The 23,107-nt window shown below is 45.6% G+C and overlaps 3 protein-coding genes and 1 pseudogene across 5 annotated transcripts; 1 reads left to right on the plus strand and 3 right to left on the minus strand.

Moving 5' to 3' along the window:
- Window positions 1-469: 469 nt before the first annotated feature.
- Nit1 (nitrilase 1) lies at window positions 470-3,554 on the minus strand. 2 transcript variants are annotated; one of them, XM_090340630.1, is made up of 7 exons: window positions 3,467-3,554; window positions 2,811-2,906; window positions 2,320-2,607; window positions 2,107-2,210; window positions 1,779-1,912; window positions 1,496-1,621; window positions 470-812 (listed from the first exon to the last, which is right to left on the minus strand). In XM_090340630.1, coding segments are annotated over exons 1-7 (1,017 nt in total). In that variant the 5' UTR covers window positions 3,469-3,554; the 3' UTR covers window positions 470-545. The 2 variants fall into 2 exon arrangements, with proteins under 2 accessions (XP_090196756.1, XP_090196757.1); XM_090340631.1 differs by lacking the exon at window positions 3,467-3,554 and having other exon boundaries at window positions 2,320-2,574; window positions 2,811-3,435.
- Window positions 3,555-3,588: 34 nt separating this feature from the next.
- On the plus strand, window positions 3,589-15,340 carry Pfdn2 (prefoldin subunit 2). Its single transcript, XM_090340642.1, has 4 exons — window positions 3,589-3,697; window positions 12,196-12,284; window positions 12,815-12,938; window positions 15,046-15,340. Exons 1-4 carry the CDS (start codon window positions 3,623-3,625, stop codon window positions 15,220-15,222), a joined length of 465 nt encoding a protein of 154 aa, XP_090196768.1. The 5' UTR covers window positions 3,589-3,622; the 3' UTR covers window positions 15,223-15,340.
- Window positions 6,288-9,630, minus strand: LOC150058001 (cyclin-dependent kinases regulatory subunit 1 pseudogene; annotated as a pseudogene).
- Window positions 15,341-15,400: 60 nt separating the features above from the next.
- On the minus strand, window positions 15,401-17,596 carry Klhdc9 (kelch domain containing 9). Of its 2 annotated transcripts, none has more exons than XM_090340628.1 (4): window positions 16,927-17,596; window positions 16,528-16,684; window positions 16,250-16,445; window positions 15,401-15,811 (listed from the first exon to the last, which is right to left on the minus strand). In XM_090340628.1, the coding sequence occupies exons 1-4, from the start codon at window positions 17,451-17,453 to the stop codon at window positions 15,645-15,647; spliced, it is 1,047 nt and encodes a 348-aa protein (XP_090196754.1). In that variant the 5' UTR covers window positions 17,454-17,596; the 3' UTR covers window positions 15,401-15,644. The 2 variants fall into 2 exon arrangements, with proteins under 2 accessions (XP_090196754.1, XP_090196753.1); XM_090340627.1 differs by having other exon boundaries at window positions 16,250-16,448.
- Between the last annotated feature and the right edge of the window lie 5,511 nt (window positions 17,597-23,107).

The raw sequence follows: 23,107 nt of genomic DNA on the forward strand, positions 1-23,107 counted from the left end.
AAGTATGTTGAAGCCCTCTTGCTTCTGGCATGGGCAAAGGGCACTATAAGACAAAGTCAAATAATTCAGTATCATTTCCTACTTTTTCCCTTCTCCCTCCTCTATTCCTGTTCCCACTCTCATACTTGGGAGAATGGGACTAGGAAATGCACTGAGTGTTGCACTTTTTTTTTTTTTAAGGTAGGGAGGCATGTTGAGTGAGCCAGGAGACCTAGAACTGGAGCTAGTACAGCAGGTACAATACCACCCTTCCAGTTCCCAAAAGAGATGTCCAGACACAAACATTATGATTATGATTATTTTTACAATTCTAGTGCTGCTCAGCCCTCAGCATAACTTCAGTTTTCATGAAATAAACAGTGACTATAAAATTACACTTTTCTGAAACTGAAATCTGAGCTCAGCTCAAAGTTTTTCTTCCCAAGAAGTTGAATTTGTGTTCTCCTAAGACAGCTTGAAGTTCTCTGAGTGAGGGGAGCTGTGTTTGGGTCCTGCCTACAAGTCATAGCAGCAGCACCTCACAGTGGGGTCTCCAGTCCAAAACCTTAAGACAGTGGGTGACCCAGATTGCCATAGAGGTCAGGCCTGCGATGCTGGAATACAGGGAGGTGTTGGCGTATCTGTCGCAGATAGTTGAGGTTGATTCTGGCAAGACAGAGGCCTGGCCCCTCGGAACAGCGAGCCACCACTGTTCCCCAGGGGTCCACCACCATGCTGTGGCCATAACTTGCTCTCGACTCATGATGGCGTCCACACTGAGCTGCCGCCACCACATAGCACTGGGTTTCAATGGCACGAGCCCGCAGTAACACCTGAAGATGAGATGTTTGGTCACTCAAGTATATGGGACGACAACTAGGGAAGCAATAGGAAGTCGGTACCTCAGATTTGCTCACTGTGACCATTTTGGTAATGGCTTAGGGAACAAATTGCTGAATTAATAATAACCATGAATGGCAACTACCTGGGAAGTGAATTTTCCCACTAGTGGGAAGAAAATCAACTAGATGGGGCAGGGAGTTTGGCCTAGTGGTAGGCTTGCCTAGCATGCACAAATACCTGGGTTCAATTCCTTGGTACCACATAGAAAAAGCCAAAGTGGTGCTGTGGCTCAAGTAGTAGAGCTCTAGGCTTGAGAAAGCCCAAGTACAGTGCTCAGGTCCTGAGTGAGTTCAAGCCCCAGGACTGGCAAAAATAATAAAATAAAAAATTAACTGGATGGGGCAAGAGAATGAGGTTAAAATAAATCCTTTAGTTTTTTTTTTGGGGGGGGGGGGCATGGGGCTTGGCTGCTCTCCCTGGGCTTTTGTATCCAAAGCTAGTGCTCTATCACTCTGAAACACAGCTGCATGTTTCTGTTTTTCTGGAGAAAAGACTTCTGCTCTGGCTGCTTTGAACTGCAATCCTCAGATCTCAGCCTCCTAAGTAGCTAGAATTATAGGCATGAGCTATCAGTGCCTGGCTACCCTTAGGTTTTGAAGAGGTATCCTCTTACCTCCCAATGGGCTGGGCCCGTAACAGATCCAAAGGCTGAAGGATAGGTAAGTATTTCGGCTCCAGCTTGAGCCAATGCCAGAGAGAGTTCAGGGAACCGCATGTCATAACAGATAGCTAGACCAATCTGAAATGAAAAACAGCCTATTTAGCCTCCCTGTCTTCATTGTCACAGTTCTATTAGCTCCAGTATCCCAGTTAGGGTTTTATATCTTCCATACATTTTAGTATATTCTTATTCCCTTCTTTTTCCTCTCCCAGTTCCATCCTCTTCCAGTTCCCACCTTGCCTGCTGGTGTGCTGACAGGTGACTCAAGATTAGGTCCAGGCATGGTAGAGTTGCTTTCACGCATGGGCCCCTGTCCTGGAATCTCTACATCACACAGATGTGTCTTTCTGTAAGTGGCCACTACTGATCCTAGAAGATGGAGGAGAAATGAGTGCAAGAACTCCAGAAGCCCAGATTAGCTTTTCTCCCAAGGGTGAAAAAAACTGAAGACTAAAGCCACTAAGACCTTATGCTAAGGAGGATAAGAGTAACAATCCTGGAGAATCTTGAATTTAGGTGGAAGAACCTGGAAGAGGCAAGCTACAGGGCTTAAGACATCTTACCCTTGCTGTTCAGAAGCACATGACAATTGTAGATTTTCTTTGTCTGTTCCCAGTCTTGGCCACGCTCATGGAAACCACCCAAGGACAGCCAGAGTCCACATTCCCTGGTAAAGGGTGGAGACACTGGCAACTTGTCACAAGGTTCTACCCTCTTATCTGGCACCCTAACAATGTTCAAAAAAGATTTTGCCTTTCCCCCAAACTTCCTGATACCTGGCAAGCTGGGTATATTGGCTCAAAAGGTTCCCATCCAGTGGTTCTGAAAGATGTAGTGTCTCTGCAGGGTCCCGAGCAATGAAGTCAAATGCCTCAGGCAGGAAAGCCAGGCAAGCACCCAATCTGGCAGCTTCTCGAATCAGCTCAGCACATGTTTTAAAGTTCTGTTGCTTGTCTGGTGTAGATGTTACCTGGCACACAGCCACCAGGGGCAGCTCCCAGGAGGAAGAGGAGATAGCCATGGCTCTGGGCCTGTGAATGTCGCAGGCAAGATTCTCAGATTTCCTAGCATGGAGAACCCAAGTTTAATGATAGGGCCTCAAATGGGGAGGCAGGAAGTTGGACTTCTTTTGGCTCTTACCAGGTATACTAACACAGAGCTACTGGGATTAACCGGTGATAGCAAAAGCCTTTGTCTCCTACCATCCTGCTAACAAACACTGAGCATCCCCTATATGTCAGGCACTGAAGACGAAGCAAAATGTTACCTGGGCTGAGCACAAAGCACTGAGAGTCGAGGTATCCGGAATCCAGGAGACAGAAGGGGCAGGAGTTGGTGAGCAGGCCTGGTGGTAAAGCCCAGCCTGAGGAAGGTGAGAAATCAGGACACCAAACTCTTCAAGCAATAATTTTTTAGGATTCTGTGGCCTCTCCCTTCATTTTGAGGTAGGATCAGGGCTTTGTCCTCCCACCCCTAAGGCTTCAAAAATATCTCTTTACTACTAAGGGCTAAGGAGAGGAAATCATAATGTTGAAGAAGAGGGAAGGGACAAAGCTCAGACTCCGAATACCCGAAGCCCTTCCCTCTGCCAAACGTTTCCGCAGTTCAAAAGTCATCTCTGGAAACTTTCCTCGTTTCCCTACGCCTGTCTTCTCGACAGTACACTTGCACAGTCGTACTGACTCGAAGCGTATCTTCTGGCTTACACCAGAACCTCTGAGGTTCACCCTTGTTCCAAGGTAGCACCATAGACAGGGGACTCAGGACCCGATCCCAAACCTGCGACACCCCCCTCCCAACCCATTCCGCCCCCCAACCATTCTTTCCCCGCCTCTCCCTGCGGTGGGGGAAATCTCTGTTGCACAAATCAAAGCACAGCAGGTGGAGTTCACCACGACCGGAGGGATAGAGCGCAGGTCCTACATGGAGATACAACCCAAAGCATTCGCAGGGTCCCAGCCGCGGCGCAGAACAGCCTGGAGCCAGAATCACCCGGGCGAGTGGGCGGTCACTACAAGACCGGATGTGACGTAAGGCGAGACGGCTCTGCGCAGGCCGGAAACCCAGCAGGCGGCGAAGATGGCGGACAGCAGCGGTCGAGTCGGCAAGAGCGGCGGGAACAATGTGGGGAAAGGGGCGGTGTCGGCCGAACAGGTGAGGAGTGGATAGTGGGAAGGTGGGCACCTTACTGGGTCTGGAATCGAGGCGAGAAAGGGGGTTTGTGACTTGGGCTGGTCTTTCCTCCATTGTCACATTTGCGTGACCGCTCCGAGGGGGAGGGTCCTTGACGAGGCCCGGTGGCTGAGGCGGGGGGGAGGGGGCAGGTGTGAGTCAGGTCCCGCGAGGTGTTGGGGGGCCTCACGTGTGGGCAGGGCTCCGGGAGGCTGGAATCCCGCCGCGGATGGGTGGTCGTCGTCTATCTTACCTCTCCTCAGCACCGTAAACCGGGCCGAGTTGGACATGGCAGCTAATAACGACTCTCCGGGAGCCGGGCGTGCGATGTGTTAACGTGACCCTGAAGCCACGTTGACGGTCGCCGACCTTCTGCAGAGCCACGTGACTCACATGCTCGAACCGTTGTCTGGTGTTCTGCACAATGTTTGATTCAGGAGTCATTACTACATTAACTCATCTTGAGAGACCCCCACCCCCTCCCCACCCTTTCTAATCCGAGCTTGCTTTTCCCTCAGTTCTCTAATGTTGAGAAACGTCTGATCCATGAACTAGAAAAAGCCCCTTAGTAGTCTGGAAAACCGTGGGTTGTTAATGGGGAGGTTAGTGTGGAGAAATTTACACAATAGCACTGAAAATCGCTTTAGTGTAGGTCCTTGGTAGATTAATTGCTATGGTGCCTGAAACCTTGGGTTTCAGCTATGCCACCGAGGGAAAAAATGTCGGACAACGGGTTTTTTTTTTGTTGTTGTTTTGTTTTTTGTGGGTCATGGGGCTTGAACTCAGACTGGGCCTTGTCCCTGAGCTCCTCAGCTCAAGGCTACCATCCTACCCTTGAGCCAAGCCCCATTTCTCATTTTCTAGAGGTTAATTGGAGATAGGAGTCTCAGGTCCTTTTGTGCCCGGGCTGGCTTTGAACCTTGATCCTCAGATCTCGGCCTCCCAAGTAGCTAGGATTACAGGCGTGAGCCATCTCGCCGGGCTGGACAACAGTTATTTTAATCATAGGCATATTTATCAGTTTTTTTGTTGAGCATTTAATACATGCAAAGGTATATGCTTAAAGAATTCTGAAATTCTGCCATCAGAGAGCATAGTGTGGGCTGGGCGTGGGTGATTCTCACCTGTAATCTTAGCTACTCAGAAGGCTCAGATCTGATCATAGTTTGAAGCCAGCCTGAGTAAGAAAGGCCACGAGACTCTTCAGTTAACTAGCAAAAAACCAGAAGTGGAGATTTGGCTCGATATACCAGCCTTAAGTGAAAATGCTGAAGCTCTTGAACTCCCTGAGTTCAAGTCACAGTATTGGCACACACACAAGAAAAAGAAGAGGAAGAGCTGGGAGAAAGCAGAGATTGACCTGAAGTTTGGTGACTGTAAGTTTTAAGTTAGATGTAGTATTTTTCTTTTTCAGGACCTATCATCATTATCATTACTATTAGGGTGACAAAAGTGGTTACAGCTGCATGAATCAAGTAATGACATTTCTTTTTGGACAGTGTCACTCCTTCCCTCCCATGTTCATTTTCAACATACTGTCTAGTGAGTACTACTGCTGCATTTGTTTATCCTTTGTCACTATTTCTGTGCCCTCCTTACCTTTCCCAAAACAGATAAATGAACAAACAAGGCAAAAACAGTAAGAAAAAAACCTTCATTTCAATAAATATTATTTAATATGATCAAATGCGCATAGGCATTGTGCCTTTGTGTTCCTCTCCTGAGAGTAATCCTCCTTTGGTCTCACTGTATGTGAATGTCTAGAGTCCTGTATAATTTACCACATTCCACTATATATCAGATCTGACTTCCTCATATGAGAGAAAACATGTCGTTTGTCTCAGAGCTTGGCTTACCACACTTTAAAAAAATGTGGTTCTTAAAACAAGTTAAGTGTGGTTATAGAAGTCTTTGAGTGGCAAATAATTTGGGGCTTTTATTTTTTTAAATTAATTGATTTATTTAATGAATTTTTTGGTTTATGTGGCACTGAGGAATTGAAATCAGGGTCTGTTGTATACAAGGCAAGCAATCTACCACTAAGTTACAATCCCAGTCCCTTAGGGCTTTGTGTGTGTGTGTGTCTGTCTGTCTGTCTGTCATGGGACTTGAACTCTGGGCCTGGGCACTGCCCCTAAGCTCTTCAGCTCAAGTCTACCACTCTACCATAGAGCCACAGTGCCACTTCCATTTTTCTGGTGATTAATTGGAGATAAGAGTCCCTTGGACTTTTTACTGAACTTTTTACTGCCTGGGCTGGCTTTGAACTAAGATCCTCAGATCTCAGCCTCCTGACTAGCTAGGGTTACAGGCCTGAGCCACTGTTCCCCGCTTCCTTTGGGGCTTTTTTTTTTTTTTTTTTTTTATTGTAAAAACTTCCTCTTTAATCAAGTCTTGAAACATAGCTGAGCTTGCAGCCCACAAAGTATTCCTGGCAAGGCTGTGGTGGTGGCTCTACTCAAGAAGCAAAGCAGTTTTCAGCACATTCAAACAGTGTATCAAACATTCTTTAAATATCAAAATGAGAAATAAGAAAGCAACAGAACCATGCTATGAGAAAGATATTAGGAAGGACAGCTATGTAAAGCTTGAGGTTGAGAACGGTTCTCCAGCTTCATTTCTTTGGCTTGCTGGGTGATGGTCTCCAGAACAGCAAGATGTGAGGTTCTGGTTCATGGTTCATATAATGAACCCATTCTTGACTCTGCTGAATGCCAAGATTCCTCCATTCAGATTCAGACATCAAATGGGTTTTAGGGACAAGTTTGGCTGTGTCCTTGGGTAACATGGCATGCCAGTATTCGAATTCCTCGTCATCTACTATTTATCTGAATAGTAAATTCGTTTATGTGACAGGACTACTCTGCCACTGAATTCCCAGCCGGGAGCTCCAACCTCCAAACAACCTCCTTGGGGCTTTTTAATGTAAGCAATATGGGAGTCACAACAGGATATAGGTTATATCATGTTTTCCTGTTATAAAAAATACATTTTATTGTAAGAAATGTAGAAATGGCTGGGAATGTAGCCTGGTGGTAGAGTGCTTACCTAGCATGCAGGAAGTCCTGGGCTCAATTTCTCAGTACCACATATACAGGAAAAACCAAAAGTGGCACTGTGGCTCAAGTGGTAGAGTGCTAGCCTTGAGCAAAAGAAGCTCAGGGACAGAGCCCAAGCTCTTGAGTTCAAGCCCCAGGACAGGTGAAAAAAAGAAAAAGCAAAAGAAATGTAGAAAACACAGGAGATAATACAATGTAGGAAATAAACTAACCATAATCCTACTATCCTTCTTACTCTTTTCAAATATATCTCTTTGAAAGTTCCCCCTCCCATCTATGCTCTGTGTGTGTGTGTGTGTGATGATTATGATGTCCGTTTTCTTTTTTCTTTTTCTTTTGCCAATACTGGGGCTTGAACTTAGGATCTGGGCGCTGTCCTTGAGCTTTCTCAAGGCTAGTGCTCTACCACTTGAACCACAGCACAACTTCCAGCTTTTTCTTTGTATGTGGTACTGAATAATCAAACCTGGGTTCCTGCAAGCTAGGCAAGCACCTACCACTAGGCCAAACTCCTGGTCCATGATGTCCATTTTCTATTGCTGTAAAACAAAAGAGACTAGGTAATTTGTAAGGGAAAGGCATTTGGCTCAGGTTCTGAAGGTTGGGAGTTCTGTGCAGCATCTAGCAATGGTATCATAATATGGCAGAAGGTAAGAAGGCAAGCAGGCGCTTGCAGAAGGAAGAATGCTCAAAGAACAGTCTAAAATTCCCATTCTTAGGAAAATCCATTCCTAAATGGGGGCTGGGAGTTTGGCCTAGTGGTAGAGTGCTTACCTAGCATGCATGAAGACCTAGATTTAATTCCTTGGTATTACATACATAGAAAAAGCCAGAAGTGATGCTGTGGCTCAAGTGGTAGAACTCTAGCTTTGAGAAAGCCCAAGGACAGTGCTCAGGTCCCGAGTTCAAGTCCCAGGACTGACAAAAACAAAGAATGATACTATGACCTAGTCCTCATCCTTCAAGTCCCAGGACTGACAAAAACAAAGAATGATACTATGACCTAGTCCTCATCCTCCCCACGTTTGTGTGTGTGCTGATACTGGCACTTGAACTCAGAGCCTCAAACTCTGCCTCAGCTTTTTCAATCATGGTTAGTAGTCTCACCACTTCATCCCCCCTCTAGTTCTGAAAGTATAGCCCAGGCAGCCCTCAAAGTCATCATCTTCTTGTCTCATCCTCATTGATTACCAGTGTGTTACCCAGTCAGATTTTAAAAGTCCTGCCACAGTAGCAGTCAGAGTTCAAAATGAAGCCAGATGCTAGTGACTCACGCCTGTAATCCTACTCAGAAGAGTCACACTTGTAGGAGAGAGGTTCAAAGCTAGCCTAGGAAGAAAAGTCTGTAAGATTCTATTTTCAATTAGCTGTGAACAAGAAAGAGTTCAAGCCCTGGTTACTGGCACACATAAAGTTCAACATGAGTTTTAGAGGGAACAAACTGTTTTTAGCCCTCCTAAAATTCATGTCCTTATGAAACAAAATGCAGTTAGAATAAAAGTCTTGTTCTAACATGAATTCAAAAGTCTAGTCTCATATTTGAGCCTGTAAAATGAAAACAACCTGTCCACTTCCAGTAAAATTCAAAGGCAGTTGTAGGATGGGCATTCTTGCTCCAAAGGGCCAGAAGGAAGGAATAGTGGGCCTTAAGGAAGTCTGAAATCCAAGAGGGCAGACATTATAAGATTCTATGATTTTTATTCCCATGTGTATCTTTTGGAAACACTAGAATGGAGATTGGACCTCCAGAACATTGGGCAGGGGCTGGAAATATGACTTAGTGCTTCCAAATAAATGGAAAAAGCAAGAAGTGGCACTGTGGCTCAAGTGATAAGACTGCTAGCCTTGAGCTCAGGGACCTGAGTTCAAGTCCAAGACTGGCAGAAAAATTTTAATTAATTAAAACATTGGGCAGTCCCACCTCTTTGGCTTCAGTGGAATCTGACTGTGCTTGGTGTTTTTGAGTTAGACTGTATACTGGTGCCTGCAACTTTCACCAGGCAGATATTGCACACTATGCTGCTTTATTATTCAGGGATCATGGTGGATGCTTCAGTAGACATTCCCAGTGGCTGGTCTACCTCTACAGCAAGTTTCTGCCTGGACAGAAACATTACATCCTTGGAACCGGGAGTTTGGCCGGGTGGTTAAAGTGCTTGCCTAGCATTCATGAAGACCCCGGTTCGATTCCTCAGTACCACATACATAGAAAAAAGCCGGAAGTGGTGCTGAGGCTTAAGTGGTAGAGCTCTAGCCTTGAGAAAGTCCAAGAACAGTGCTCAGGCCCTGAGCTCAAGCCCAGTACTGGCAAAAGAAAAAAGAAACATTACATCCTTTGAATTTAGGTAGAGGCAGACATGCCTTCTCACAAGATAATGGTCACTTCCAAGACTTAGTGCTTGTGCCCTCTGGAACTGCAGTGCAGCCATATATGAAGCTACTTGAGCCATAGGTAGAGCTTGTGGGATTCAGGGATCAGGCATGTGGTGGTCCTTTTTTTTTTGCCAGTCCTGGGCTTGAGCTCAGGGCCTGAGCACTGTTCTTGGACTTTCTCAAGGCTAGAGCTCTACCACTTGAGCCTCAGCACTACTTCCGGCTTTTTTTTCTATGTATGTGGTACCGAGGAATCGAACCCGGGTCTTTATGCATGCGAGGCAAGCACTTTAACCACTAGGCTAAACTCCCAGCCATGTGGTAGTCCTTTTGTTATTACTTAGCACTCTGAACCTGTGATGGGAATGGGCAGCCTCTAAAAAAGCTGAAATGTCTGCAGAGCCATTTTTCTCTTGTATGAGTAGCACCTAGTACCTGTGCTAACTTATTAGCAAATGGTTGCTTGGCTTCATTTTTTGACATGTTTTCACTGTATACCTAACCAGTATGTTTTTGGTTGTAGTGGGATTTGAACTCAGGGCCTTGAACTTGGTAGGTAGGTGATCTATCAGCCTCTTTTTCCTCCCCAGTCCTGGAGCTTGAACTTGGCCTTGGAGCTGTCTCTGAGCATAAATTTTTTTTTTTTTTTTTGGCCAGTCCTGGAGCTTGAACTCAGGGCCTGAGCACTGTCCTTGGGCTTTCTTAAGGTTAGTGCTGTATCACTAGAGCCACTGCACCACTTCCAGCTTTTTTTTCTATGTATGTGGTATGGAGGAATCGAAGGGTCTTCGTGCATGCTAGGTAAGCACACTACCACTAGGCCAAACTCCCTGCCCAGCAAAAAATTCTTAATACCTCATCTTAACCAATAAAAAGGATGAGCATAGTGGTATGCACCTGTCATTTCAACTACTTGAGAAGCATAAAAAAGACAGAGATCCAAGTAGAGCAATAAATGAGTCTCTATTTTTTTAAAAAAAAAAAAAGGTCTGGAGCCAGGCACCAGTGGGCTCACGCCTGTAATTCTAGCTACTCAAGAGACAGATCTGAGGATCCTGTTTCAAAGCCAGCTTGGGCAGAAAAGTCTGTGAGATTCTTACCTCAAATTAACCACAAAAAGCCAGAAGTGAAGCTGTGGCTTAAGTAGTTGAGCACCAGCCTTGAGCAAAAAAAGTTGCCCACGCCCTAATTTCAAGCCCCAGGACTGGCACCATCAAAAACCAAACAAACATAAAACAAGAGTTGTTATTAAGATGTTATTGATTTTTTTTTCTTGGTTGTAGGGCTTGAACTATGGGCCTGAGCATTGTCCCTGAGCTCTTTAGCACAAGACTAGCACTTTATCACTTGAGCCACAGTGCCACTTCTGGTTTTCTGGCCATTAATTGGAATTAAGAGTCTCACGGACTTTAGTGCCTGGGTTAGCTTTGAACCACTATCCTCAGATCTTAGCCTCCTGAGTATATAGGATTACAGAGCCACTGATGCCTGGCTTGTTATTGACATTTTTAATTTAATCTTATTAAGCTGTTATTATATTGTTAACAAGACTTTGGCTGTGACTCTTAGTGGAAGAGTGCATGCTTAACCTATGGGCCTCTTTTCCCAACCCCCCTTTTCCCCCCTATAGGTAAGGAGTTGTAGTTCCCCAGTGATGGAATACTAGACTCAACTGAGTTAGGCTCTTTTTTTTTTTCATATATTTTTTATTGTAATTAATAGAAGGGTTACATTATATTCACCAGATAGAAGGTGCATTACCCCTTCTCATGTTTTTGTCCCCATTTCCCTTCTTTGTCCCCATCTCCCCTCATCTTGTTTTCTCCCCTTCCCTATCCTATTTCAAATAACCAAATAAACATATATACAATACATCAGATAACAAGGTAAAATACTGTAATAATATGATGATTACTCTTTATTTTTTATTGTAATTAATAGAAGGGTTACATTATATTCACCAGATAGAAGGTGCATTACCCCTTCTCATGTTTTTGTCCTCATTTCCCTTCTCCACCCTCTCCCCCCATCTTGTTTTCTCCCCTTCCCTATCCTATTTCAAATAAACAAATAAACATATATACAATATATTAGATAACAAGGTAAGACACTGTAACAATATGAGATAACCAAGGGACAACAAAAAGAGATGAGAAATAACAGTACATTAAGAACAACAGTCACATCTTATATGGCTCTTGTTTCTATATCTTGGAGGGCCTTTCATTGAGCCTCATCTATATGGCCTTTAAGGATTACTGTTATGTTGATTGAACTCATTACTTCTAAAATACTAAACCTGCTCTCTACTACTGAGCTATGCCCCAGCACTCGGAGCTACTCATTACTATAAAGCCTCTTCCCCCCCACCCCCATCATGAGGCTTGGACTCTCAGCCTGGGCACTGTCCCTGAGCTCTTCAGCTCAAGGCTACTGCCCTACTCTTGAGCCACAGTTCCACTTCTGGATTTCTTGTGGTTAATTAGAGAGATGAGTTTCATGAACTTTAGTGCCTGGGCTGGCTTTGAGCCACCATCCTCAAATCTCAGCCTCCTGAGTAGCTAGGATTGATTATAGGCATGAGCCACTGTGCCTGACATAAAGCTCTTTCTTACATCTCTTTTACTTGAAAGTCTAGAAGTTTAAGGCTTCTCTGTAGGTACTCCACCCTCGGTTGGTTGGTTGGTTGGTTGGTTGGTTTGTGGTGCTAAGGATTTAAACTGTGGCGTTCTCCATGCCACAGAAGTGCTTTACCATTGAGCTACATTCCCAGCCCTTCTTTATCAAAAATATAAGTTACTAGAAGCCGGAGGCCAAATCTATTCTGTTGTATACCTCTATTGCCTAGCAAATATCTTACATATAGTAGGTATTCAGCATTTGCCTACCACAGAGTATACTTCCATATAGACCAAAATAGGATAGTATGACTTATCTCCTTTTCCAAGGTAGGTATTCATTCACTAATGTATCTTTGTAAAACCTGCCACCCCATGTGTTGTCATTACTGTGTTTATTTCCACTTTCTCATCTGTCATATTTTCTTAGGTAATTGCTGGCTTCAATCGCCTTCGGCAGGAGCAACGGGGCCTGGCTTCGAAAGCAGCTGAACTGGAGATGGAGTTGAATGAGCATAGGTGAGAAAAACAAACAATAGAAGAATTGGGTGGGTCAGGCTGGGAGTTTGGCCTAACATGCATGAAGACCCAGTTTTGATTCCTCAGTACCACATACATAGAAAAAGCTAGAAGCGGTACTGTGGCTCAAGTGGTGGAGCTCTAGTCTTGAGAAAGCCCAAGGACAGTGCTCAGGCTCTGAGTTCAAGTTCCGGGTTTGGGTGGGGGAAAAGCCGGGCAGGGTGGCTCACTCCTGTAATCCTAGCTACTCAGTAGGCTGAGATCTGAGGATCTTGGTTTAAAGCCAGCCCAGCACTAAAGAATGTGAGACTCTTATCTCCAGTTAATCACTAGAAAACGAGAAGTGGGGCTGTGGCTCAAGGGGTAGGGTGGTAGCCTTGAGCTGAAGAGCTCTGGGACAACACCCAGGCTGAGTTCAAGCCCCATAACTGATTTTAAAAAAAAAGAGAATTACGTGGGCCATTTTGTGAGGGAGGGTTACAGTGGAGTGAAACTGAATTCCGAGGTCCTGCCTTGTCCTTCTGCCTCAGCCTAGTGATCGATACACTGAAGGAAGTCGATGAAACTCGAAAGTGCTTCCGTATGGTTGGAGGTGTGCTGGTAGAACGAACTGTCAAAGAGGTGCTCCCTGCCTTGGAGAATAACAAGGAACAGGTGAGCAGATTCCCTGATTAAAAGCTTCGGGCAACAAAGTATAAGGAAGAAGTGGTGGACAGGGATTTAAGGATTATGACTGAAGAAAATCTGTATAGAAACCCATTTCAAAGACAATATAAATAGTCTGTTAATCTAAGCCCTTTACAGTATGCCAAATCCAACTCCTTGGACAAGGATTTGTTGAGTATATGCCCTTCTATGACTTTTAATGTGGTTGATTTGGTGGGGGTTAGAAAAATCTTTCTCACAGTACCATTGATACCTACATCAAAACTACCTGAAGTAGTCAGACATCAAGGCTCACTCATGTCTGTAATCCCAGCTACTCTGTAGAAAAGTTTGTGTGACTCCATCTCCAAAATAACCAGACAGGGTAATGTAATAGTAGAGCACACACACACACACACACACACACACACACACACACACACACACACACTGGAGCGCGCGCAACCCCCCCCCCCCACGCTCTAACATGAGGAACCAGGGTAATGCAACAGTGGAACACACACACGCACGCACGCACGCACGCTCTAACCTGAGGAACCAGATGGTCATGGTGAGGCTTGAGAGGTAAAGAATGAGGGACTGTGGTTTGAGGCCAGGCTGGGCAAATTAAAAAAAAAAGAAAATGAAGCTTTTAAGACTCCAGCCAATGGTTGGGACCTAGTGATACATGCCATCATCCTAAGTTGTAAGGAGGATAAGCAGTGGCATACACCTGCCATCCTAGTGATAAAGGAGACACAAATAGAATCTCAGTCCAGGCCATCTCAATCATAAAGCAAGACCCTACTTTGAAAATAACCAATGCAAAAAGATGCTAGTGGATTGGCTTAAGTTGTGGAGTGCCTATTTAACAAGGATGAGACCAGAGTTCAAACCCTTAGTACTACCACCAAGTATACATAATAAGTTACCTGGAGATCAAACTTGGGATCTTAAAACATGCTCTGCTATGCACTGTCCCCCTAAGCTATATGCTCAGCTTAAGTATTAGCTTTATATTATTTTTATTTTAAGCAGACAGTAAATTTTTTTGAAAGTGAAAATATAGACTGTAGAGAACTCATTTTGTTTGTTTTCCCCTAGTCCTAAGGGCTTGAACTTGGTCCCTGAGTTTTTGTGGTCAAGGTTAGCACTTTGCCACTTGACCACAACCCTACCTCTTGTCGTTTTTTTGTTTTTTAAGATGAAAGCAACCATTTTTATTTTACCATCACTTTTTTCTTTTTTGCAAGTTCTGGGCTTGAGCTTGGGCCTGAGCACTATCCTTGGACTTTTCTCAAGGCTAGAGCTCTACCATTTGAGCCTCAGCACCACTCCCAGCTTTTTTCTATGTATGTGGTACTGAGGAATTGAACCAGGGTCTTCGTGCATATTAGGCAAGCACTCTGCCACTAGGCTAAACTCTTGGCTCCCCCCCCTTTTTATTTTTTATTTTTTTATAGCTAATAGGAGGTAAGAGTCTCAAAGACTTTACCACCTAGGCTGTCTTTGAACTGTGATCATCAAAACTCAGTCTCCTGAGTAGCTAGGGATACAGGCAAGAGCCACCAGTGTAACTTTCTGGGTTCTCCTGAATCCACTGAATCAGCCTTGGAAATGAGGTTTTAAAAATAAGCAGTACTCAGGCAGGGAGTTTGGCCTAGTGGTAGAGTGCTTGCCTAGCATGCATGAAGACTGTTGTTCTATTCCTTGGTTCCACATATATAGAAAAAAGCCGGAAATGGTGTTGAGGCTCAAGTGGTAGAGCTCTAGTCTTGAGAAAGTCCAAGGACAGTGCTCACGCCCTGAGCTCAAGTCCAGATCTGGCAAAAAATAAAAAATACGCAGTACAGGAAGTAGTGCTGTGGCTCAGAGTTCAGGTCCCATGACTGACCCCCCCCCCCCAAAAAAAAAAGCAGCACCCATGATTCTTGAATGTTTTAAAGTTTATAAACCAGTGTTCTCAAAAAGGAATCCAATTAGTGTCTGGGCTCTACTATTATTTCTCTCAAGGTTAGAAATGGCATCTCTCTTCACATCCCCTAGCCCTAATGTATTCTGGGGGCAGGGAGGGAGACTATACATCATTATTTAATCTCTGTTTCTTGCTCTCTAGATACAGAAGATCATTGAGACATTGTCACAGCAACTTCAGGCAAAGGGAAAAGAACTAAATGAATTCCGGGAAAAGCACAACATTCGTCTTATGGGGGAAGATGAGAAGCCAGCATCCAAGGAAAACTCAGAAGGGTCTGGGGCTAAGGCCAGCTCAGCTGGAGTATTGGTCTCCTAGGAACCAAGTCCTCTGCATTTATTTTTACCCTGACTCCTACTTCTCTTTATTGTTATTATTATTTTCTCTACTATTGTAATATTTTTTTGTTAATTAAATGTTTTGATCAGAATGCTTAGCTGTAGCCTGGAACTTTCTCTTACTTTGGGGTGGAAATTTTTTTAAAAGGAAGAACATAATTTGTGGGTTTTCTTTCCATCAGGTTAATAGCTCACAATATCAGAAAAAAAAATTATACTATGTCCTTTCCCTTGCAAATAAAGATGTCTACTTATGTTCTATGCTCCCCCCAAAAAGATTCAGATAAATGTTAACACTTAGATTGATATTTAATAAGCATTTGAAGTGAGGTTGATAGCTCTGATAATGCTTTACAGGATTGCAACAAAGCAGAGCTTGGTGGTATGACTGGACACTGTTCTTTAGATAAAGAGGTCTAGGATGCAAACCTGTGGGCTAGCTGTCCTGCCATCCTCACCAAAACCCCCGACCAGGTAAAGCCGATCATTCCAAAGGCAGGTTCGATGGCCCATCCGTTTCAGTCCACGGTCTGCACAGGGAAAGTGGAACCACAGAGAAGGAGACTTGCCTGTTGGATAGGGGTGGGCACGTTATTGAAGTGGACAAGAGACTCGCATGACCAAATGCCCTTTTTTCTTTTTTCAACAGTCGTGGGGCTTGAATTTGGTCTGAGCACTGTCCTTGGGCTTTCTCAAAGCTAGAGCTCTACCACTTGAGCCACAGAACCACTTCCAGCCTTTTCTGTGTATGTGGTACAGAGGAATCGAACCCAGGGCTTCATGCGTGTTGGGCAGACACTCTACCACTAGGCCATGCTCCCAGCCCCCAAATGCCCATTTAAAAAATTTGATTTGTAGGCTTCTTCAGATGCTTAATGTTCTGTGCATTCCTCTAGCTACTGTCCAATCATCCAATCCTTCTTCCCTTACCATCACTATTCTGTAGCCTTTAGGTTCTCCTATCTCCCCACTCCCCCCACCCCTTCAACCATTTTTCTAGCTCTCACGGGTATCATAGATGTAGAGGTCATTGCAGATGTTGTCTCTGGCTTTGGTTAGACTTTCTCCACCAAACAGCACAGCAAAAGGCCCAACCACAGAGCATGAATGATGCCGCAATCCCTGAGGGCCTTGCCTGGATCCCTGCCCACTGCTCACAAGCTTTGCAAGCTGTTCCGTCAGATGAGGGGCAGCTGCTGATTCCTCCTTGGAAAAAGAAAGGATTGCATGAAGGTACTTAGGTATCAGGATTTTAGCACCCGCTCAAGTTAGGAATAGTTACTACCTTAATCTTCCCATGATTCCATTGCCCAGCTATTTCTGGTTCAGCTGAGTTGCAACCCCCAAAGAGCAAGAGCTGATGTCCTGGGTGAGGCCCAGGAGTTTGAAGCAGGGCAGCGCAGTGACCTGAGCGAGAAACTGTATGGCCTTCTTCCTTGTAGCTGTGGATATGTAGAAATTCAGGCCTGAGTGTTAGAAACGCGCCTTTCTCCCACATCCCTTGTGAGGATAAAAAGCAGGCTATGGGGAAGATCCCCGGTTGGGTAATCTTAGACCATGGTGGATTCTGGGAAGAAGGATGCTAAAGGATGTAGATCAACTGCCCGAAAACGTTTTTAGCTTTTGGTTTTTCCAAAGTGTAGATGAAAGGAGGGTGAGAGGTTTTGGCAAGGGGGTGCCATACCAATAGGTGCGGGCGCCAGGATTCAGCTTTAACGTGTAGATACTTCCATAGCGTCGCTGAGTTCGGACGCCACCCTCCCGGCCTGCCACCCGCACTTCTCCATCTGAGACGCGAGTGCAGGTGTGGCTGCTGAGACCAGCCGGGGGGGAGCTACCAGAGGTAGCTGTCCAGGCCTCCCATTCTCCACGCTCTGTGTCCAGTGCAGCCACTGTGGCCAAGCGGCGGGACCCGTCCCAGCCGCCCACCACGCAAAGCCAACGCCCGCCCACGGGTGCCGCGTCGTGGTGACTGCGTAAGGGGGCGCCTGGGGCTTCCAAGCGCATGGTGCGGCCCCCAGTCGGATCGAAGATCACAGTATCACTGCTGGGCTCCCTCGCCCCTCCTGCTAGGAGACCCCCTACCAGATAGAACCGTCCCTGCAGTTCGGTGCATGAATGGAAGGCCCGAGCCAGAAGCTCGTCCCGTGCCACTGGCCTCCAGGCCCAGCCCGCAACCCCCACTCGACCCGAAGGCACCGCCATTGCCATGGGCCCGGGCAGGGGTAGGGCGGCAGGGTTTGCGTCCCGAGGCGCGCCCTGAAACGCCGGGCCCGCTACCTTGCCTTCTGCGGGCTTCCCTGGAAACCTCCCCCTCCAGAAGAGCCTCCCAGTTCCACCCCACCATCACTTCCTCTAGCCGTTGCCCAGCAACCAATGCAGAAGCTGCAGCACGACCCGCTGCAAACGGAAGGTCGCAAAGCACGGGTTGCCGCGGAGACAGGAGACCTGATTGGCTATCCAGAATTGCACACCAGCATATTGTCCACACCCAAGCAACGGGGGATGTGTGCAATCAATAAAAATCTGGAAACATTGTTAACCCAAGAAAATCGGAGCGAAGCCAGTTCCTAGCTTGCGAGCTGATGTGCATTCTTGACCACGGAGGTGAAGGCGTTGCTTTAAGCTAGAGGGAACGTGTCCGTTTGGCAACAGGGTTTCTAGCTTGGATGGACTTCCCCTGGGAAGAGGTAGGAAGCGGAGACAAGCCAGGATGAGGAAGTGGAAGTGGACCATGCAGAGGCCTGGGAGTCAAGAGCCTTGCCTGTAGTCTCAACGACCTTTTTCACTCTGGACTTCCGTAGCGTTTTCGTTCCCCAAAAGTGCTGTCGTTTAATTCACTCCCCCCCCCCACCGCCCCCGCCCCCCGACTTAGATGTCCTTTTGGTAGCACAGGTTTTAAAGGTTCCGATTGGGAGAGCACTTTTCGCTCCAGTCACTAGAGGGTAGTATAATCCAGTTTTTCAGGGTGTGATCTCAGCCTACACATACAGTGTGCTTGCACGCACACACGTGCTTTCTCTTGGTCGAATTGAAGGATACCCAGAAAGAGTAAATTTATTAAAAAAAAAAAAAATCAGGGGCTGGAAGTTTGGCCTAGTGGTAGCACGAAGACCCGGGTTTGATTCCTCGGTACTACATACACAGAAAAAGCCAGAAGTGGTGCTGTGGCTCAAGTGGTAGAGCTCTAGCCTTGAGAAAGCCCAAGGACAGCGCTCAGGCCCTGAGTTCAAGCCCCAGGACTGGCAAAAAAGAAAAAAAAATCATCCTATCTCATTAAGCTCCTATAACACAAAGAAACAGAGACACTATGACACCTGTAATTTAGGCTTAAGGATGTAGGGAGTCTCTTCTGATAAAGTCCAGAGCAGAAGCTGCTCAGCTTTAGACGCTAGATGAAGTGAAGTGGGGTTAGAGTGAGAAAAATAGATTGCTGTCCTTCTGTTTTATCCAAGCTAGGACCCCGAACTTCTTCTCTGTCCCTCCAAGATGAAGAGGCCTAGATCCACATTGATTAGTTTCAGCTGCAGGAGGAAATGCAGACACATTTCTACTGCTAGCCCAGCTGGGGTGGGGCAGAAACAGGATCTGTGTGCCCCAGGGCTGAGCTGTAAGTGGGAAGCATGACTGCTCCTTTTGCCTCTGGTTTTTACACTTGGACTTGCTCCTTATTCGATCTGAGAAACTGAGGTCATAGAGAGTGGCCAGGATTTCAATAGAAATGGACTAACAGCAAAGCAGAGCGTTTTCCCTCATATCAACTGGGTCTTCAGAGAAAACAGAATGGAGAGGGTATGGGCAAGAAGGCACAATTGAGCCGGGCATCTGTGGCCCCAGGAAAAAGCTGGAAGTGGTGCTGTGGCTCAAGTAATGGAGTGCTAGTTTGGAGCACAAAGAGGGATAGCACCCAGGCCCCAAGTTTAAACCCTGCAACTAAAAAAGAAAGAAAGAAAGATGAAAAAAAAAAGAGGCACAACTGTTACCGCAATATGGTAATTGAATGGTTACCAGAACCTGTTCCTTACTTGAATCTTAGAGCTGAAATTCAGCAACAGCTGAATCACACCAAATTAGTTTTCCCTATCTCTTATAGTAAAGATCCTCAGTTTTCCAAGATCATAGTTTGAAAAGAAATCCTTTAAGTGAACAAGCAAACAAAACATAACTAACTTCTAATTGCCTTGACTAAAATCTGAAAGCCATTATTTTCCCTAAAGTTTCACAGCTTATCTCCCAACAACTATGCTCAGCTATGACATACTTTTAAGAATAGGCAAGGAACTGCTTGGGTGGTGGGGTCATTTTGATTAAAAGTTATTGGTTGAGTATTCATTTTAGACTCTTGCTTTTACCTGTCTCTGGTTGTTCAGCCAGCATCCTATTTTCTACTCAAGAGAAATAGAGCCAGGCACAGTGGCTCACGCCTGTGTAATCCTAGCTACTCAGGGGTCTGAGATCTAAGGATTGCAGTTCAAAGCCAGCCTGGACACTAAAGTCCGTGAGACTCTTAGCTCCAAATAACCACTAGAAAACTGGAAGTGGTGCTGTGGCTCAAGGGTAGGGTGGTAGCCTTAAGCTGAAGAGCTCAGAGACAGTGCCCAAGCCCAGAGTTCAAGCCCCATGACTGACGAAGGAGGGGGGGAAGGAGGAGGAGGGAGAGAGGTGAGAGAGAGGGGGAAATAGGAACTGCCCACTCCTGGGCCTTTTTAGCTTTTCTCCCAGCTTTATATTCCTTTTCCTTCCAGTTTTTACTCTGTCACGGAGTCCTTTACAGTAGACAGCTCATCTAGACATGGAACCTGAATCTCACATGCTCCCTCCAGTTCTGTACCTCCTCCAGTTTCTTCTGGAAGCAAGAGGTGTCTCTGTATTGCTGTGCTAACCCCAGACTGGGTGTGTGTATGTGGGGGGTACATAGAACACATACCTCCCCTGATTAGTATGTCCCAAGCCCATATTTTGGAAAAGTTGGATACTCTACCACTTGAACATATCACTATTTGTTTTTTGGTGTTTTTAATTATAGTTTGAAACAAGGTCTAAGTTATTCAGGCTAGCCTCAAATTTGCTTTGCTTTAGCCAGCATGGAACTTGCTTCATAGAGCCCAGGTTGCCTTCAAATTTGTAATTCTTCCTCCTCAGCCTGAGGAGGAGCTAGGACTACAGATGTGAGTTTCTATAGCTGGCTAGTTTTTGTTTGTTGCCATGTACTTTTCTTTTTTCTTTCTTTCTTTTACTTTTCTTTTTCTCTCTTTCTTTCTTTCTTTTTTTCTTTCTTTCTCTTTTTTTTTTTTTTTTGCCAGTCCTGGGCTTGAGCTCAGGCGTGAGCACTGTTCTTGGACTTTCTCAAGGCTAGAGCTCTACCACTTGAGCAACAGCACTACTTCAGCTTTTTCTATGTATGTGGTACCAAGGAATCGAACCTGGGTCTTTGTGCATGCTAGGCAAGCTCTCTAACACTGGGTCAAACTCCTGGCCCCTTCCATGTATTTTTCTGTCCCTTAAGTTTCCATCTGTTTCTCGCTGTTTTTAATTTGTGTTTCTCTCTCTTGGTTATTGTCCCTTTTTCCTTGTTGATTTTCCCATTTTGGTTCTTTCCAAGAATGCTCACATTTCTCTTTGGGTGCATCTTAGAACTACAGTAGCAGTGTGGGATTCCTGGGTAAAATCATAAGCCTTGATTATTAATGAGGACTTGAGCAAGTTTCAGAGAGAAGTTTCCCTCAGGAGACCTCAGTGGATGGAGGTCTGAACCCAGGGAAGGAAGCAGTTGGCAAGAAAGGATTGATCCAAGCTGGGTTAATCCAAGCCAGGTTGATTAAAGCCCATGATTCAAACCCTATGACAGACAAAAAAAGAAAGAAAAGAAAATAGAAAGGGTTGATCCAGTCTTTGTTCTTTTATTCTTTCCTTATAATTTATGTGTGTCTGACCTTGCTAATTATTATTGGCAATGGACTTTTGCACTGTTTTGGTTTTTCTTTCCCCTGCTTTGGGGCTTGAACTCTGGGCCTGGGTGCTTGAGCACAAGGCTAATGCCCTTTCCCTGGGCCTGGGCATTGTCCCTGAGCTCTTTAGCTTAAGGCTACAGCCCTACCACTTGAGCCACAATGCCACTTCCGGTTTTCTAATGATTTATTGAAGATAAGAGTCTCACAGTCTTTAGTGCCAGGGCTGGTTTTGAACCATGATCCTCAGATCTCAACCTCCTGAGTAGTTTGGATTACAGGTATGAGCCACCACACCTGGCTTGGGTTTGTTTTTTGTGTGTGCTGGTACCGGGGCTTGAACTCAGGGCCTGCATACTGTCCCTAAGCTTTTTTTGTTCAAGACTAGTGCTCTGCCACTTGAGCCACAGCTTCACTTCCAGCTTTTTGGTAGTTTAGTAGTGATGGACTTCCTTGCTGGGCTAGCTTCAAACCATGATCCTTAAATTTCAGCCTCCTGAGTAGCTAGTATTACAGGCATGAACCACCAGCACCTAGTTTGTCTTCCTTAGCTATTTTTTCCCCTCAAGACTGGTGCTCTACCACTTGAGCCATTACCTCTATTTACAATATTTTGCTGGTCAATTGGAGATAAGTGTCTTACATATTTTTCTGTCCTAGCTGGCTTTCAACTGCAAGCCTCACGTCTCCGTTTCTTGAATAGCTAGGATTACAGGTGTGAATCACTGGTACCTAGCTTCCTTTCTTTTGGTGTGGGGGCCTAATTCTGGTGCTTGAAGTCGGGGTCTAGTCACTGTCCCTGAGCTTCTTTTGCTCAGGGCTAGCATTCTACCACTTGAGCCACTTCCAGCTTTTACTGTTTATATGCTACTGAGGAATGGAACCCAGGGCTTCATGCATTCGAGCCAAGCACTCTACCACTAAGTCACATTCCCAGCTTGGTTTCCCTTCTTTTATACCACTCTTGGAACTAGAGGAGAAATCTTCAAGGTGAAGCAGGAATGCAGGCCAGACTGACCTCTCCGGTCCCTGAGCTCTTTGGTTCCTGAGAATCCCTGTGGTTCCTCTTCCTGTGCTTGGGTGTGCAGACAGGGAGAGACAGGGAGAATGGAGGCAAGCGTAGCCTGAGGTCCTTGCTAGAATCCATTACCTCACCAAATTCCTAGGATCCCCTTTACCTTGCTCCTGCTCTCTTCTCGCTGCTGCATCTTTTGCTGCAGATGTCGTCACTTAAAGAATTCAGATTTCCATGAGAGCATTTACTCTCATCTAGTACCAGCCAGGACCTATTATACCAAGAGCGTTCTACAGTGCCAGCCCTCTGAGACACAGGGAAATATAATAAAGGCTTTTCTCTCTTAACTCTTGTTTTGGTCCCTGATTTTGTGGTAGTGTGTTTATAGAAACCTGGTGAGAACAAGGAGGAGGGGCTCTGTGTATAACTGGGCTATTGAGAAATAATACAAGCATGCCTTATGTGCAGCCCCTTCTTCTGGATGGCTCACTCTAGCTTTAGAACCCTCGAGGAATGAGCAAACCCAGCCCCTTGAGCTGGAAGGGATGCTGTTAGGCAACCAGGAAATGTGGCTGTCATTAAAGGATGGGGCTGGGTACTGGAGAACCAATGGGCTTGCAGGACTGGCAGAACAGAAACAAGATTCGACCATCTCAATACTGGCACAATGAAATTCCAGTGGAGGGGAGCAGAAGAGATGTTATTCAGCAGGGGTTGGTGGCTCACGCCTGTAATCCTAGCTACTCAGGAGGCCGAGATCTGAGGATTGAAGCCAATTGAGGCGGGAAAGTCTGTGAGATTCTTATCTCCAATAAACTACTCAGAAAAAGCTGGAAGTGGCGCTATGGCTCAAGTAGTAGAACGCTAGCTCTGAGCATAAAAAGGCTCAAGGATAGAACTCA

This window comes from Megascapheus bottae, chromosome 10 (genome assembly GCF_031878675.1).
Source record: "Megascapheus bottae isolate mThoBot1 chromosome 10, mThoBot2.hap1, whole genome shotgun sequence".
Taxonomy (NCBI): domain Eukaryota; kingdom Metazoa; phylum Chordata; class Mammalia; order Rodentia; family Geomyidae; genus Megascapheus; species Megascapheus bottae.

Coding starts and splice junctions, on each gene's coding strand:
- Nit1 (XM_090340630.1), bottom strand. Junction 1,622..1,778: donor TCAGCACACCAGCAGGCAAG/GTGGGAACTGGA, acceptor TTTTCATTTCAG/ATTGGTCTAGCTATCTGTTA. Junction 813..1,495: donor CGGGCCCAGCCCATTGGGAG/GTAAGAGGATAC, acceptor TCTCATCTTCAG/GTGTTACTGCGGGCTCGTGC.
- Pfdn2 (XM_090340642.1), top strand. CDS start 3,623: ATGGCGGACAGCAGCGGTCGAGTCGGCAAGAGCGGCGGGAACAATGTG. Junction 12,285..12,814: donor ATGGAGTTGAATGAGCATAG/GTGAGAAAAACA, acceptor CTTCTGCCTCAG/CCTAGTGATCGATACACTGA. Junction 12,939..15,045: donor TGGAGAATAACAAGGAACAG/GTGAGCAGATTC, acceptor CTTGCTCTCTAG/ATACAGAAGATCATTGAGAC.
- Klhdc9 (XM_090340627.1), bottom strand. CDS start 17,453: ATGGCAATGGCGGTGCCTTCGGGTCGAGTGGGGGTTGCGGGCTGGGCC. Junction 16,685..16,926: donor CCTGGCGCCCGCACCTATTG/GTATGGCACCCC, acceptor ACATATCCACAG/CTACAAGGAAGAAGGCCATA. Junction 16,449..16,527: donor GGAATCATGGGAAGATTAAG/GTAGTAACTATT, acceptor TCTTTTTCCAAG/GAGGAATCAGCAGCTGCCCC.